Below are 15,091 nucleotides of genomic sequence, written 5' to 3' on the forward strand. Positions count from 1 at the left end.
TAGCCAAGATATGGAAGCAACATCCTAAGAGGCCATCGATAGACAAATGGATAAAGATGTGGTACATATATACAATGGATTACTCAGCCATAAAAAAAGAATGAAATCTTACCATTTGTGACAACATGGATAGACCTAGAGAGTACTATGCTAAGTAAGTCAGACAGAGAAAGACAAATATGATTTCACTTATATGTGGAACCTAAAAAAAATAAATGAAAACGGAAACAAACTCATAGATATAGAGAACAAATTGATGGTCACCAGATGGGAAGGGGGGTTGGAGGGATGGATGAAAAAGCTGAAGGGATTAAGAAGCACAAATTGCCAGTTACAAAAATAGTCACAGGGATGTAAAGTATAGTATATCGTTTCCCCGAAAATAAAACCTAACTGGGAAATAAGCCCTAGCATGATTTTTCAGGATGCTCGTAATATAAAATAAGCACTACGTATTTCCCCGAAAATAAGACCGAGTCTTCTATTAATTTTTGCTCCAAAAGACGCATTAGGGCTTATTTTATATTACGAGCATCCTGAAAAATCACGCTACGGCTTCCTTTCCGGTTAAGTCTTAATTTCAGGGAAACACAGTAGGAAATATAGTCAATAATATTGTAATAACTATGTATAGTGATAACCTGCCAGGGTGATCACTTCATAAGGTATATAAAATGTTTAATCGTTATGTTGTATAACTGAAACTAACATATTATGTCAACTGTAAATGAAAAATAAATTTAAAAAAATAAAATCATTTCCACTATTGTAATTGGGAAAAGACCAAAAAAAATCCATTATTTGAGAGGATTCTTCTTCTCCCATCAATAATTAGTCCCTTTCCTTCAGTAGAATCACATATATATATGCATGCAGGGACGTGTGTATATACGTACGTGTACATATACACATTTCATCTCTACCAAATGTCAAGAACTGAAACTATCTGGGTCATCAGTGTGTTCCCAGCATCCCAGTTAGTACATAAGTGCTCTCCTTCAGTGTTAGTATTATTTTGCTCATTCCTCTAAGACTGTCTCTCTCCTCTTACACCTTTGTGCCCACGCTAGTCTCTTTCCCTTACTCTCTTCTAAAGAAAATAATGGTGCTAAATGAACAAATGCTGAACGGATGATCAGATGTGAAGGACCTTAGTCAGAGTGTTCAAGTAACCTGCCTAAGGACTGACAGCTACCTAGGAGGGGAACTTGGATTTGAGCCCATGCCTACCAGGCTCCAAATCCCACGCCCTCTCCACAACACACTGCCAAACAAAACCAAAAGGAAGGGCATACAGTATTAAAGAGAAGGGAGTTAGAGGGTTTATGTTCCTTATGAAACACTACATGACCTGACTTTCTAATTGCATATGAACCTTAAGGAAAATTGGTGGGGCGCGCGGGGGTGGGGGGGCGGGGTTACAGATTCACTCGTGGAGCCTTCTCCTCGGGAAGGCTCCTCCTCCACCATCAGGATAGAGATGACCTCAGGGAAGGAATGAGAAAGAGGGAAACCAGGCCCACAAGTGTGTCCACATTGCTCGAATCTCTCCGCGCAACGTTTGCCTCAGTGCGCGCTGCGACACCCAACAAACCCCAGTCGCCCCAACCGCCGCTCCAACCGCCGTCTCACATTTTCATGGTGCCCTTAGGACCCAAGTTGGTCCGCAGCACATCCTGCAGCCCTCGAGCGGCGCATATATTGACGGCCAAGGCCGCTTGGGCCCGCGCCACCTCAGCCTTGGCGTTTATCGCCTTTATTGCAGACATAACCCGAAAGAGGAGGCAGCCATCTAACCGGCAAAAACAGCATCCGCCGCGATTCTAAGGGCAACCCCGGCGCCACGGCTCACGCTCCGAAACCTCAGCCAATCCCCGACCGGACAGGAAGTGACGTTGATAAACATCGCCGGGACGGAAGCCAGACTCGCCTTGGGTCCGGTCGCAAAGATGGCGTCCTCCGCCTCGGCTCGGCCTTCGGGCGGGAAGCGAGTGGTGAGTCAGGATGAATTGCGGCGGTTGATGAAGGAGAAGCAGCGTCTGAGCACCAACCGGAAACGGATAGACTCTCCACTTGCGAGGTACAACCGTTTGGGGCAGCTGAGTTGTGTGCTGTGTAACACCCCGGTGAAGAGCGAGCTCCTGTGGCCGACGCACGTCCTGGGAAAACAGCACCGAGAGAAAGTAGCCGGACTGAAAGACGCGAAGGAAGCCCCCGAGGGGCCATCAACCAGCGCTGTGCCTCAGCCCACCAAGAGGAAGACGCCGGACGCAGGTGGCCACGATGCCAAGAGAGCGAAGGCCTCCCCGGTGCCTCAGGTACAGCCCTCCACGTCCGCTTTGCCCACCAACGTGGACAAAGCAGGAAAGGAGTCCACTAGAGCCACTCTCGGTAAGGCTTCGGGACTCGGCTTACTCCCTGATTATGAAGATGAGGAAGAGGAGGAGGAGGAAGGAGGAGAAAAGAAACGGGGGGACGCCAGCAAGCAGCCGCCTGATGCACAGGGCAAGGAACACTCACTTTCTTCCTCCCGGGAGGCAACAAGTAGTATCCTGCCAAGCGATTTCTCGACTGCAAATCCTCCCAAGGCCCCTTTAATTCCTCATTCCGGGTCAATCGAGAAAGCAGAAATACATGAAAAAGTCGTGGAAAGGAGAGAAAACACCGCGGAAGCATTACCAGAAGGGTTTTTTGACGACCCAGAGATAGATGCGAAGGTACGAAAGGTTGATGCCCCAAAGGATCAGATGGACAAAGAGTGGGACGAATTTCAAAAAGCCATGAGACAGGTCAACACTATTTCCGAAGCCATAGTTGCTGAAGAGGATGAGGAGGGACGGTTGGACCGGCAGATTGGGGAGATCGATGAACAGATAGAGTGTTACCGTCGGGTGGAGAACCTGCGGAATCGCCAGGATGAAATAAAAAATAAACTGAAAGAGGTGCTAACCATAAAAGAACTGCAGAAAAAGGAAGAAGAGAATGTTGACAGCGACGACGAGGGAGAACTGCAGGATTTATTGTCTCAGGATTGGAGGGTGAAAGGGGCTTTGTTATAGGGTTTCAAGGACCCAAGGTTTCTAACACTCTGTGTATAAAAGTGTTTCTCTATTGGTTGCTCCATGCCTGGAGGTTCGATAACTGGGTGTTGTACAGTGAGCACTTTGGAAAATTCGTGTAAAATGTTTTTGAGGTAAAGTTTTGAAATTTTTGAAGTAAATGCTAAAATGCCAACTTTTTCACGTTTACGGATTTAAATGTATAATTTTTTGCGTTGGAAAATCTGAGCTGTAAATATTGTACATAGTTAAATATATATTTACTTAGGTAATTCTGTTTTAAATTTATAATAGGAGTAAGACCAACAGACAGGCATTTAGATGAATACCAAGTGTGGTATTTGGGATGTATTATGGCTTTTTCTTTTCTCACCCCCTAAATCAAACTCCAGAGTTGGAGGGGCTTTGCTTTTTTGTTTTTAGAAACATTGTTCATAGATACACATAAGTTATTCAGGGCTAATCAGTTCTCTGAATATTCTGTTTCAAAAACATGCTCCAGGAGAACATGGTGAAAAATATATGCCAAACATGACCAGCCTCCTTAACCCAAAATTTCTCGTGATTAAACCAATGATTCTCAGATGTAGGTGCACATGAATCACCTATGAAGCTTTTTAAAAATGTGTGTGCCCAAGCCCTACCATTAGAGAGATTTCAGTAAATCTGGAGTGGGGCCCATGCATCTGTATTAATTTTGAAAGTTTCCCAGTTTATTTTAATTACACCAAAGTTGGAGAGCCACTGCCCTAAATCCAGAACCCATTTATAATTTTTCAGGCTTTGTTTTTTCTTTAACTAACACGTTCTGTAAGTTTACTGCCTATGGTATAAAATAAATATTACCTTTTTTTAATATTCCATCCAGTCTTAAATTTTATTACTACATTTGGGGCAAATTAGGGTTCAGAGTTATCAGTTCTGTCTATTGTAGAAAGAATATACAGTAAGTCCTCACTTAATGTCCTTGATATGTTCTTGGAACTGCAGCAAAATGATACAATGAAATGAATTTTACCATAGGTAATTGATATAAATAAGAATTAAATTCCTACAGCATTTCATCAGTGTTAAAATGAAAGGATGTTGAACGGAGAAAATGACATTATTCAAGGACCTGCTATATGAGTTGTTTCTCAAGGAGTAACAGTGCCTTGTGCTGGTCAGTGATAGTTTAAATCACTCCTTCTCCCTTTGGAGATAGAGGTATTCAAATAGGAAAAAAGGAATTAGCAATGTCTGGACATAGAAATGCACACAGCATATTCAAATAAAAGAGAACAGCAATAATAGCTAACACTTAAAGAGTTCTTACTACATAGGGTTCTAAGAGCTTTGTATAAATTCGGTCTAGTTTCCCTAAAACCCAGGTTTTATGGAGGAGAGTACATAAAAAGATAAGATATGGAAAAACCTTGTATGCTAGACAAAAGAATTCTTCCTGTAAGCAATGTGAAAAAGGGAAGTTTTTGAGCAAAGAATTACATCTGCAAAGGAAGATGATTTTAGTTGCAGTATTATATAGAATGGAATGAACATGGATAGTAGAAAAGGAAGCTGTTAAGACTTCATGAAAACTAGATTTTAAAAGCAAGGTGACCAAGACTTTGATTAGGTATAGATTGAGAGAAAAAGAATAGAATTTAAAGAATTTCGCAGGAAGAGCTAACATTTTAGTGACTTGAAGTGGAAGAAAAACAGGCGTGATAAAGATAGAATTAAGGGTTTTTTTAGTGTGGGTGCCTAAAAGAAGTTATCTTACACTTACTGAGAATATTAATTACCTTGCTGTCTTTGGCAAAAAGTCTTTACTTTCTTGAGCTGTCAGATGATTGGTGATAGCAACTGCAATTGGATAACAGGGCCTGCCTGCCTCAGATGTATGAAACCACAGAGTTTTCTATCATTCGTTGCTTTATTATTTCAGAATATGAGAAAGTACAAGATGGGTTTGAATGGTGGGCCCTGTTGGCTTAAGAGGCTAGGCCAATGATTTAGAGGAGCGCTGTCCATTTAAAAATACAGTGTAAGCCACATACATATTTTAAATTTTAGTAGCCACATCAAGTTAAAAAATGTGAAATTATTTGTAACGTATTTTATGTTATATTGCATGTTAATTAATGTTTCAATATGCAATCAATATTTAAACATTATTAAGGAAATCTTTTTACATTTTGGGGATTCTACATTTTTTCAACCTGAGTGTATCTAACAGGACATTTCAGTTTAGACTGGCCACATTTCAAGTACTCACCAACCATATGTGACTAATGGCCACCATAAAGACAGTGCAGATTTAAAGAGAAAGGTATACAGCTGGGAAAATAAAACGTGCTCAGAAGGTAGTGAGCAGGCCAATGTAACTAGAACACAGTGTTCATTCCTGACGACAATGAAAGTTACAATCGGAAAGGTAGATTATGCACCATTGTAGAGGGCTTTGACAGTCCTGCTCTGAGGAGTTGGAACTTTATAGACGTTAACATTTGAGTATCCTTAATGGCTAGTGATCTCGGGCAAGCCACCTCTCTGAACCTTAGTTTGCTATGATACTTCAGGGTGTGGTGAGAGGCAAGTATTTCTGCTAGTGGTGTCTGGTCTTCCCCTGCTGCATGCTACTAACTTGTTAACTTGATCATAGGCTAAAAATTCAGTCCCCTTAATTTCTTCTTTAAAATGAGGGAATTAAAGCAGATAATTTTCTCGAGGTTTCTTTTAACTCCAAATCCTTAATTTTGCCATGAGATAAATGGCACCTCACTTTTTAAGTCATTTGATTGACTATCTGAAGACAGAAATGGCTAAAGTATTACTACTTTTGCCTGCAAAGTTTGCCCAGGATAGTCCCAGTTGTCTTAGTGTAATTAATGAATACTGCCTCCTTTCACTCTCAATACTCCCTTTTTGCAGAGAGAGACAGACTTACCTACCTAAAAGTTTGATAGGAGGAAAAACCACTTTTCTAATGAACACAGACTGGAACATCTTAATGGAAATAGTATGTGTCCTGTTGATGAACCAATTGGCGAGCTACTTGGCTGGATGTTTATAGGGGGATTTGAGTAAATATATGGGTAGCAATGGTGGCTTGAGAGGGGACTCTTTAATACTAAGAGTCTTGTAGCCTGTATCATACTAGGAATTTAGAAGATTTAAATTTGAACAGGGGAAAAGAAAATCCCAAACTACATTCTATTTTCTATCTACCTTTCCTCAATGATCTCACCTATTCCCATGGTTTTAAATACCACCTATATCCTGATGACTCCCAATTTATATCCCTAGACTTGACCTTTCTCCTGGGAGTTATCCTTCATTCCCTTTTCTTAGCCCCCAACCTTAGCATTAGTTAAGTCCTGACAGCTCTCGCTCCAAAATATGCCCAGAATCTGTCCACTTCTCTGTCTCCACTGGTCCTAGCCACCAGCATCTCTTGCATTAACTGTTGCCTGTTTCCCCCAACCTAGCTGCAATCTGTTATCAACAAAGTACTAAGAGTGATCTTTTAAAATTTTAGGTCAAGTCACTGTCAGTTAAAATTCTTCATTCTTTCATCACATTCGGGGGGGGGGCGGCAGGGGGCAATCAGGCCCTTAGCAAACCTATTAGGGCTCAGCAGCTGCTAATTCAAATGTCTGTCACACATGAACTGGTGACCACACTCCCATGAAACGGGAATGGGAGGGGACAGGAGAGCATAACTGCTCTGCTGAAACCAATTATTGTCATTCAGTAATAGTGGCCTGGCATGGCCAAGTTTTAATTTTCAAGAGAAATTGCAAGTCAAGATTGTTATTTTTGTTTTTAGTGAAACCTCAAACACCATATGGGCTGAATGTGATCCATGGGCCCCCACTTTGTGACCTATCGTTTAATTTCATCTGCCACACTCTTCCTGCTTTATTCTCTATGTCCCATTTCTCACTAGCTAACTCTGTTCCTCAAACATGCCATTTCAGGACCTGTACCTTGTGGTCCCTCTGCTTGGAACCTGACTTCAAATAGCTTGGCGTTCTTCTCATTCATTTCTCAGCCCTAATGTCTTTCTCAGATGACATAAACAGCCATCTTCCCACCTGTCACTATCACATTATTCTATGAATTCATTAAACTTATCACTATCTTAAATTAGCTGTTCATTTGTACATAAATTGTGTTTCTCCCCACCAAAATGTAAATTCCACAAGGGCCGGGAGCTTGTATTCATGTTCACAGCCTAAAATGCCAGGCACATAATAGAGTTCAATAAGTATCTGTTGAATGAATAATACCAGCATAGTTTGGAAAAGTAAAAAACAAAAAAGACCCAGCTGACTGATGGAAGTCAGAACCAGAACACAAGTCAGTTCAACAGCTTAAAGGGCTAAGAGATCTTTTCCTGCCTTGTGTTTCCCTTCTCTGGCACATGAAGCCCTTACCCATTCTGAGAGAAGCAGCACAGGAGGCATACACAACAAGCTCTAGAGTGTAATGGGCCACCTCCACAGTTAGCACCTAATAAGAATTCCTCATGACACCAGGCAAGCAAGGGATGTCCATATGTCAGTGGGAGCTTGTGGGGAGCCCCGATTGCCTAGAGGCCTCTTAAATGGCGAAAAGGAGGAATAAAGTGAGTCAGTGGCAGAGTAAGTTCAGAGACGCAAAGCACACTGCCTCCCAGCTGCTGTCAGCCCTCCCCTTCTCTGCCATCACCATTTTGTTTGGCTCACTCCTGTCACTTGGCAGTCAAAACTATTTCAGAGTGAATCTGCACTCAGCCATCCTTCATTGAAAGCACTCACAGTCTCTCAGAGGAGGAAAGGCGTCCCTCTGCCTGCACCTCCATTTGCTAACAGCATTTGTCAGGCTTCCAGTGCACTTGGGAGCCAGCAGTCACCTTTAGGGGCATTCAGAGGACCACACTGATTGGGTGGTTGATGGTGGTGGTTACTGTTTTCGTTGTGCATGTGTGTTGTTTGCTTGCCTGTTGTTCTGCCGAGTGTGGTTGTAAGAGTATCGACCAAGCCAGTGTGTGAGGTAACTAATAATAGTCACCATTGACTGGATTCCTACCACATGTCTGGCAGTATGCTAGGGCTTAACCTACATCATCTCTAATCCTCACAACAACCTGGTAAAGTACGTAATACCTTCATTTTACAGATGATGAAACGTGCTCAGAAGTGGAGGAATTTGCTTAATGCAACAATCCCTAAGTCCTTACTACTCCCCTGCATCGTTATTATTTAACATTACCTTATATTTGCATAGTGAGAGTACTGCTTGCTCACCAATTAGTTCAGATTAGTTTCCTTCAAGTCTCAACACGCCCCCCCGCCCAACCCGGAGAAGTAAAACAGTTATTATCACCTCCATTTTAGACGTCTAATGATTTGTCCAAGGTCACTCATCAAGTTCATTGCTAAGATAAAACTAGATGTAACTTGATTCCCAGTCCAATATTCTACTACTATTTAATAATGAAATGTGAAAAGTGGGAGAGGATCCCCCCAAAATAGCAAGAATTAAGATTAGAAAAGTTAACTGTCAAGGTTAAGGGTGCTGTACAGAGACCTTGGCTGGGTTGGAAAGCCATATTTTTCTCTCCACACTGCCCTGCCTTTCCCCATTTCACCAGCAATAAATTTTACTCCTTAGTAGTCTCTGATGGAAGCAAGACTAACGACATCGGTTCCCAGACATTCCAACTGGGGAACAACAGTGACACTGTGTCCTGTAGTCCACCCCTTTTTAACTACGTGACCTTGGGTAAGTTATTACACCCTTAGTTTCCTCAACTACAAAACAGGGGGAATAATAGCTTCTACTTCCTGGGATTACTAAGAAGATTAAATAAGTTAGATGCATGTAAATGCTTTTAGTACCAACACTCAAATAATACTAGTCGAATAAATGAATGAAGACATGGTCCTACCTTCAAGAAAACTACAATCTGGTTGTAGTGTAAACAGTGTAAGAAATTGGGCAGGACCCAATATTAAACTACTGGTAGGTGGTGGAAAGAGGCCAATCATATCTGGAGTCTGCCTTTTCCCACGCACTAGCTATGTGGTATCTACCTAGTCGGTTTATTCTCTGAGCCTTAGTTTTACTCTCTCTGGGTATTATGCTACTGGGTATGCCCTAAGGACCCTCCCACCTGTCAGTCACTGTAATACTGTGATTTCTATTATAAAAAGAAATACCTGTATATATTTTGGCCTTCCTCCTGTTTCTGTCACAGAGCTCCTAAACTAAAACCTTTGAATTTCCTAAATGATTAGAATGATAAAGGTATCATTTGTTATTCAAAACAAGCCCCTTTCAGGCACAGTGGAGTGTATGTTAATGAGATGATGTTTGGAAAGCCTCTAAGGATGGGTGCTGGCGTCCGTGGGACCTACTGTACAAGTCGAGGGTTAGAACTTTCAGCCCCGCCCTTAGTTCAATCACCAGCAGCCAATGATCTAATCAATCGACAATGTCCAATGATTTAATCAATCGTGCCTATGGGATGGAGCCTCCGTAAAAACCCAAAAGGATGGGGTTTGAGAGCTTCCGGGTTGGTGAACTTGTGGAAGTGCTCTGCGCCCCTTCCCACATACCTTACGCTATGCATCTCTTCCATCTGGCTACTCCTGAGTCATATCCTTTTATAATAACTCAGTAATCTGGTAAGTAAACTGTTTTCCTAAATTCTGTGAGCTGCGCTAGCAAATTAATCGAACCCGAGGAGGCAGTTGTGGGAAGCTCTGACCTGTAGCTGGTCAGTCAGAAGCACAGGTAAGATCCTGGCCGTGATGATTGGCGTCTGAAGTGGTGGGGTGAGGCAGTGATGTGCAACTGAGCCCTTAGCCTACAAAATCTGACACTGACTCCTGCCAGACAGTGTCAGAATTGAATTAAATTGTAGGACACCCAGCTTCTGTCACAGGATTGCTCCAGGTAGAAACCCGCATCTTGTATGAGACGTTTACTATTCTGAGAGTGTCCTGTGTAATGCAAATAGAAATGAGAGGGTTTTTTTCTTTTCGATCACCAACACCAAAACTGGGCTGAAGGCAGGAGAGGGAGAGCACATTGGGCTGCACGGTGGGAAGGCTTCAGTAAGAGGGCTTGAGTGGAAGCTCCCGGAGGAGGAGAGAAGGGTAGAGACTGTCCCATTATAAAAGAAATGGCACGACGAACAAGAGAGGAAGTCAGTGTTCAACCTGCTCACAAACGTCTACCACCCCAGAGCTGGAAAACAGCTGTCATCAATGCTACCTATCAACGATCTCAGAATCCAGTGGAGGGGAGAGGACTTAAGTTTGCTTCCCAAACAGGCTCATCTCTTTGTAAATTTCCCCTTTGAAAATTGTTAACTTGCCTCCTAGAAAACTATGACCACCAGGACTTCACACTAGAAAAACCCAACCTAGAAGTTCAGAGGAAATGGTAGCAACTGTGAGTCTCGCTCACTCCACATCTATCACCTCAACCCTCCCTGAGAAGCCCCATCTCTGTGCCATAGGTCTGTTCTTCCCAAAGGCACACTTGACTCAACTGCTCTTTGCTCTGTCCTGCTTAAACCTGGCAGCTGCCGCACAAAGATATTCAAAGGAGAGGCCAAGAAACCCCTCTGCTTAAGAACTAACCTCCATGGCCTTTATTAAGAATGAAGAGCCATGGGCTGCTTTGAATTATTACATCTTCCTATACCTGTTCCCTTTTAAATATTAATCCTGGCAAACACCACCACCGTTTTTTTGCAACTTATTTTAATTGGTGACTATTAAGCAAACCAAACCATAAAAATGGCTCTTGGAGCTGAGATTTACACGATTCAGAGACCAGAGCTTATTAAAAAAGAAATCCACTGAGCGCAAACTAATCTCAAAGGTGCCCTCTCAGAAGGTGTGACGCCTTTTCCCAATTCCTGCCTGTGGCTGCCAAGCTTCCATAGTGAGTAGCATAAAAAATTAACAGAATCTACCCATTTCCCTGGGATTTGTTTTTCCTTCTTAACAATTCTGATGTGTCTAAACTAGAAGTCATGCTATATTCTTAAAGGGGGTGGCAGAAGCTCTGAGAGGCTTGCAAACAGGATCAGTACTCTGGAGGATTTAGAATCAAGGTCTGAGGGAGGGACTTAACCACCTTGAGACTTCAATAACTAGGGACAGGCAGGAGGTATCCTGCTTATTTGCCACCAAAGTAGCTCTTGATTTGGATTATGGAACTGCTCTGAGACTCCAATAAAAGCTCTCCCTCCAAAAATGCACTTACACACAAATAATTGTATAAAATTTCAGGGAGTTCAAGGACACCCCAGGGCCTATCCACAGATCCCTGAGGGGTCTATGAGCCTCAGGTTTGTTCTGACTACTTTCTTTCTTTTTTTTTAAAAGATTTTTATTGGGGAAGGGGAACAGGACTTCATTGGGGAACAGTGTGTACTTCAGGACTTTTTTCCAAGTCAAGTTGTTGTCCTTTCAGTCTTAGTTGTGGAGGGCACAGCTCGGCTCCAGGTCCAGTTGCCATTGCTAGGTGCAGGGGGCACAGCCCACCATCCCTTGCGGGAGTCAAAACCGGCAACCTTGTGGTTGAGAGGATGCGCTCCAACCAACTGAGCCATCCGGGAGCTCAGCGGCAGCTCAGCTCAAGGTGCCGTGTTCAATCTTAGTTGCAGGGGGCAGAGCTCACCATCCCTTGTGGGACTCGAGGAGTTGAACCGGCAACCCTGTGGTTGAGAGCTCACTGGCCCATGTGGGAATCGAACCGGCAGCCTTCGGAGTTAGGAGCACGGAGCTCTAACCGCCTGAGCCACCGGGCCGGCCCTGTTCTGACTACTTTCACTGTTAGCACCCAAGTGGCCCTCATTTATCCCCTACATCTTTACAGCAGCCACCTAACTCACCTACCAATTTCTCTACACAGCAGTCAGAGTGATAGCAATCCTATTAAAACCTAAGTCGGATCGTGTTACATCTCTGCTCAATGGCATCCAGTAGCTTCCCATTTCGCCGGCAATGAAAGCCAACATCTTTACAGTAGTTTACAAGGCCCTACAGGATCTGTCTCGGGATACCCTGCGGACCTCATCTCCAACTCTTCTCAACTTTGATTCCTGCACTCCAGCCACATCCATCTCCTTGCTGATCTCCCACCAGGACAGACACATCCTGGCCTTTACTTGCGGCTCTCTCTACCCTAGAACTCCACGTGGCTCTCTCCTTCATTCCTTCCAGTCTTTACTCAATTGTCACTTTGTTGGTGAAGTCTTCCTGAGCACTGTATTTAAACTTGCAACCCCACGCTGCCCTGCCTGGGACATCCTGCCCTCCTCCTTTTCTCCTTTCTTTTTCTCCACAGCACCCATCCTCTTACATACTACGCATTTTTACTTACTGTTTATTATCTGTCTCCCATACTAACCTCTTAGCTCCACGAGGGTAGCGATTTTTTGTGTTTTGTTTCACTGCAGTATTTCAGTTCCTGGAATAGGGCCTAACACAGAGCAGGCTCTCCATAAATACTTGACTGATTGATGACGGACTGAATGATTACATGCCGCAGTGGTAAGAATGTATGTATCCAGGCTGAGAAGTAGAGGGCATGTGCATTTACTGAAATACCTCTAAGTGCCAAGCAGTTTTGCAAGAGAATATAAGTCATCTCATTTAATTGTCACAATCCTAAGAGGTCTTTTTAATCCCAATTTCACCATGAAAACTGAAGCCCAGAGAAGTTAAGAAAACAGAGGAAGGTTACACAGCCAGTGGTGGATCATAATTCAAACCTAAGTCTGTGTAATTCCAAAGTTGTTACCACACATTACCTCATTCTCCTTGGTAGCAGTTCCCGTTTCTCTTAAGGAAATGCAACTTCCAGCTAGTTCCATTTTACAGCAAGGGCCTGAGTAAAAGAGATCTTTCATTAAGGGTTCCTTGGAGCGCTAATCAAGCAAAATAAACATTTAGAGCCTGAGTCTTTTTGCACATTTATATCAAACATCGTCAATACACTGTAATGAACATCATTCTAAGGAAGCTTTCAGAGCTTCATTCATTCATTGCATTCACTCATCGGTTTCATTCATTTATTTGTAAATATTTGCTGAGTGCCTACTATGTACCCAGTACTGTTCTAGGGACTGAGAATAAAAAGATGCATGAGGCACAGATGTCACTCTCCAGAAACAGGTTTTAAATCTAGGAGAGTGCTGTCCAATAGAAGTATAATACGAGCCAAGTATTCAGTTGTATTCTTAGTCGCCACATTTTCAAAAAGGTAAAAACAAACAGTTGTTTGAAGTGATTATTTTGGCTATGTTGGGTTAAATAGAATATACTATTGAAATGAAATATTTTTTATTTAACCCAACATGTCCAAAATAATCACTTCAACATAAGACCAACATAAATATATTATTAATGAGATATTTTGCACTCTTTTTTTTTTGGTAACATGTCTTTGAAATCGGTGTGTATTTTACACTTATAGCACATCTCAATTCAGATTAACCAGATTTCAAGAGCTCAAGAGCCACACATGTGGCTAGTGATAACAGCATTTGACAGCACAAGGCCAGGGAAAAAGACAGATACAGTCAAAGGGATTTTCAAAACAAGACAGTAAATGCAGTGATAGAGATATATTCAGGCTCCCTCAACTGCCAGTTAGGACTTGAGCCTCCAGTGACCTTCCAATCCCAAGACCTTGTTTATTCAGGGGCACCTTAGAGACTCTGCTCCATGTCAGACAATGGGATTCTGGGTAGCCCCAACCAGCCAAACTGAATATATCCAAAACAAAACTCTTTTTTTTTTTTTTTTTTTTCAAATACCTCCTCCTTCCCTCTCATTTTACATTTCAGTCGATGGCTCCATCATCTACGATGGCTTGCTCAAGTCATCCTCGTTTCATCTTTTGGTAAATGAACATTTTATCTGGAAGGTCATTTAAAATCTAAATGCTTGTCCAAAAATGCATCTTCCCCTCCACTCCAACTAACCGAGCTTGTTCAGGCCACTTTCATCTCTCTCAAGAACCTTCTCCCCCAACCCTAGTTCTATTGAGATATAATTGACACACATCATTGCATAAGCTTAAGGTGTACAGCACACTGGTTTGACTTACATAATTGTGCAATGATTACCACAATAAGTTTTAATTAGCGTCCAACACCTCATACAGATACAGTAAAAAACTTTTTTTCCTTAAAATTGTGGACCACTTCATGAATTTGCGTGTCATCCTTGGGCAGAGGCCATGCTAATCTCTGTATTGGTCCAATGTCAGTATACGTGCTGCCAAAGCCAGCACAAAGATCCTTTTATTTGGTTCCCTCACCTCAGTCTCTCCCCTACTCGGCTTCAATGGTAGTTACTACTTCTCCACATGGCTCTCCATCCCCTACATAAGGCCAAGCTTTTTCCCATAGCACAGAAGTCCCTCTAGGATCTCCTCTTTGCTTACCTAACAACTCCCTACGGTTTGCTGTTGCTGGGTCCTAAACAAGTGCACCTAACCTTCTCCGAGGCCTATGCCACTCTTCTGTAAAAAGTGCCATCCTGATCTCTCAAAAAGTTGACCTGAGGTTTAAAAGAGATAAATACACTTTAAACGATACACAATCAAGGGCTAACTCTCCCCATCACTCCTTTACACTTTATATCTATATCTATCTAGTGTTTCTTTTCAATTCAGTATTTATTGAATACTTGCAACGTGCTAAGCACTGTGTGGGACACAAGGCAGAGCTTACAGAAAAGCAGGCTGAATGACGTGATCCTTGCCTTTCCCAAGCTCATCACAATGTAGTTTCTCGGCCACTATCTTCACCTTTTAAGGTCTAGATAATCTCTAACATTATGAGCAAATCAGGCAGGCAGTGCTGGGAAGTTTCAGCCGGGCTGCGCCTCTGGGCGCCACCACGTCCCCGCACCTCCGCTTTCCTCGGCAGCCATCGCGGATCGGGAAGCAACCCCATCCTCCGACACCAAGCCCAGGGCCTCACTACTTCGAACCCGACCACTGCCCACGTGGCAGGCGGGGTGACGGAGGGG

The 15,091-nt window shown here is 42.9% G+C and overlaps 2 protein-coding genes and 1 non-coding gene across 10 annotated transcripts in view; 1 reads left to right on the forward strand and 2 right to left on the reverse strand.

Annotated features, from left to right (window-relative positions):
* The window catches only part of CCT6B (chaperonin containing TCP1 subunit 6B), a 46,026-nt gene that overhangs the window by 30,220 nt on the left and 715 nt on the right, over window positions 1-15,091 (reverse strand). For 2 of the 8 annotated variants that reach the window (XM_019732579.3, XM_019732576.3), the window contains exon 2: window positions 12,862-12,938. The exons of 1 other annotated variant lie outside the window; for it this stretch is intronic. In XM_019732579.3, coding sequence (XP_019588138.3) covers window positions 12,862-12,924 — 63 coding nt within the window. In that variant the 5' untranslated portion in view covers window positions 12,925-12,938. Of the gene's footprint in view, window positions 1-1,632; window positions 1,876-12,861; window positions 12,939-14,790; window position 15,091 lie in introns of those variants that run through there. 5 more of the 8 variants (XM_019732578.3, XM_019732577.3, XM_074320165.2 and 2 more) reach the window with 5 other exon arrangements.
* Window positions 1,925-3,922, forward strand: ZNF830 (zinc finger protein 830). Its single transcript, XM_019732582.3, has one exon. The coding sequence runs from the start codon at window positions 1,950-1,952 to the stop codon at window positions 3,057-3,059; it is 1,110 nt and encodes a 369-aa protein (XP_019588141.3). The 5' UTR covers window positions 1,925-1,949; the 3' UTR covers window positions 3,060-3,922.
* Window positions 14,245-14,348, reverse strand: LOC141569125 (U6 spliceosomal RNA). The gene has a single exon (XR_012492517.1). It is a non-coding gene; the product is annotated as a U6 spliceosomal RNA (small nuclear RNA).

The sequence above is a fragment of the Rhinolophus sinicus genome, chromosome 12 (genome assembly GCF_057876585.1).
Source record: "Rhinolophus sinicus isolate RSI-liver-muscle chromosome 12, RSI-T2T, whole genome shotgun sequence".
Taxonomy (NCBI): domain Eukaryota; kingdom Metazoa; phylum Chordata; class Mammalia; order Chiroptera; family Rhinolophidae; genus Rhinolophus; species Rhinolophus sinicus.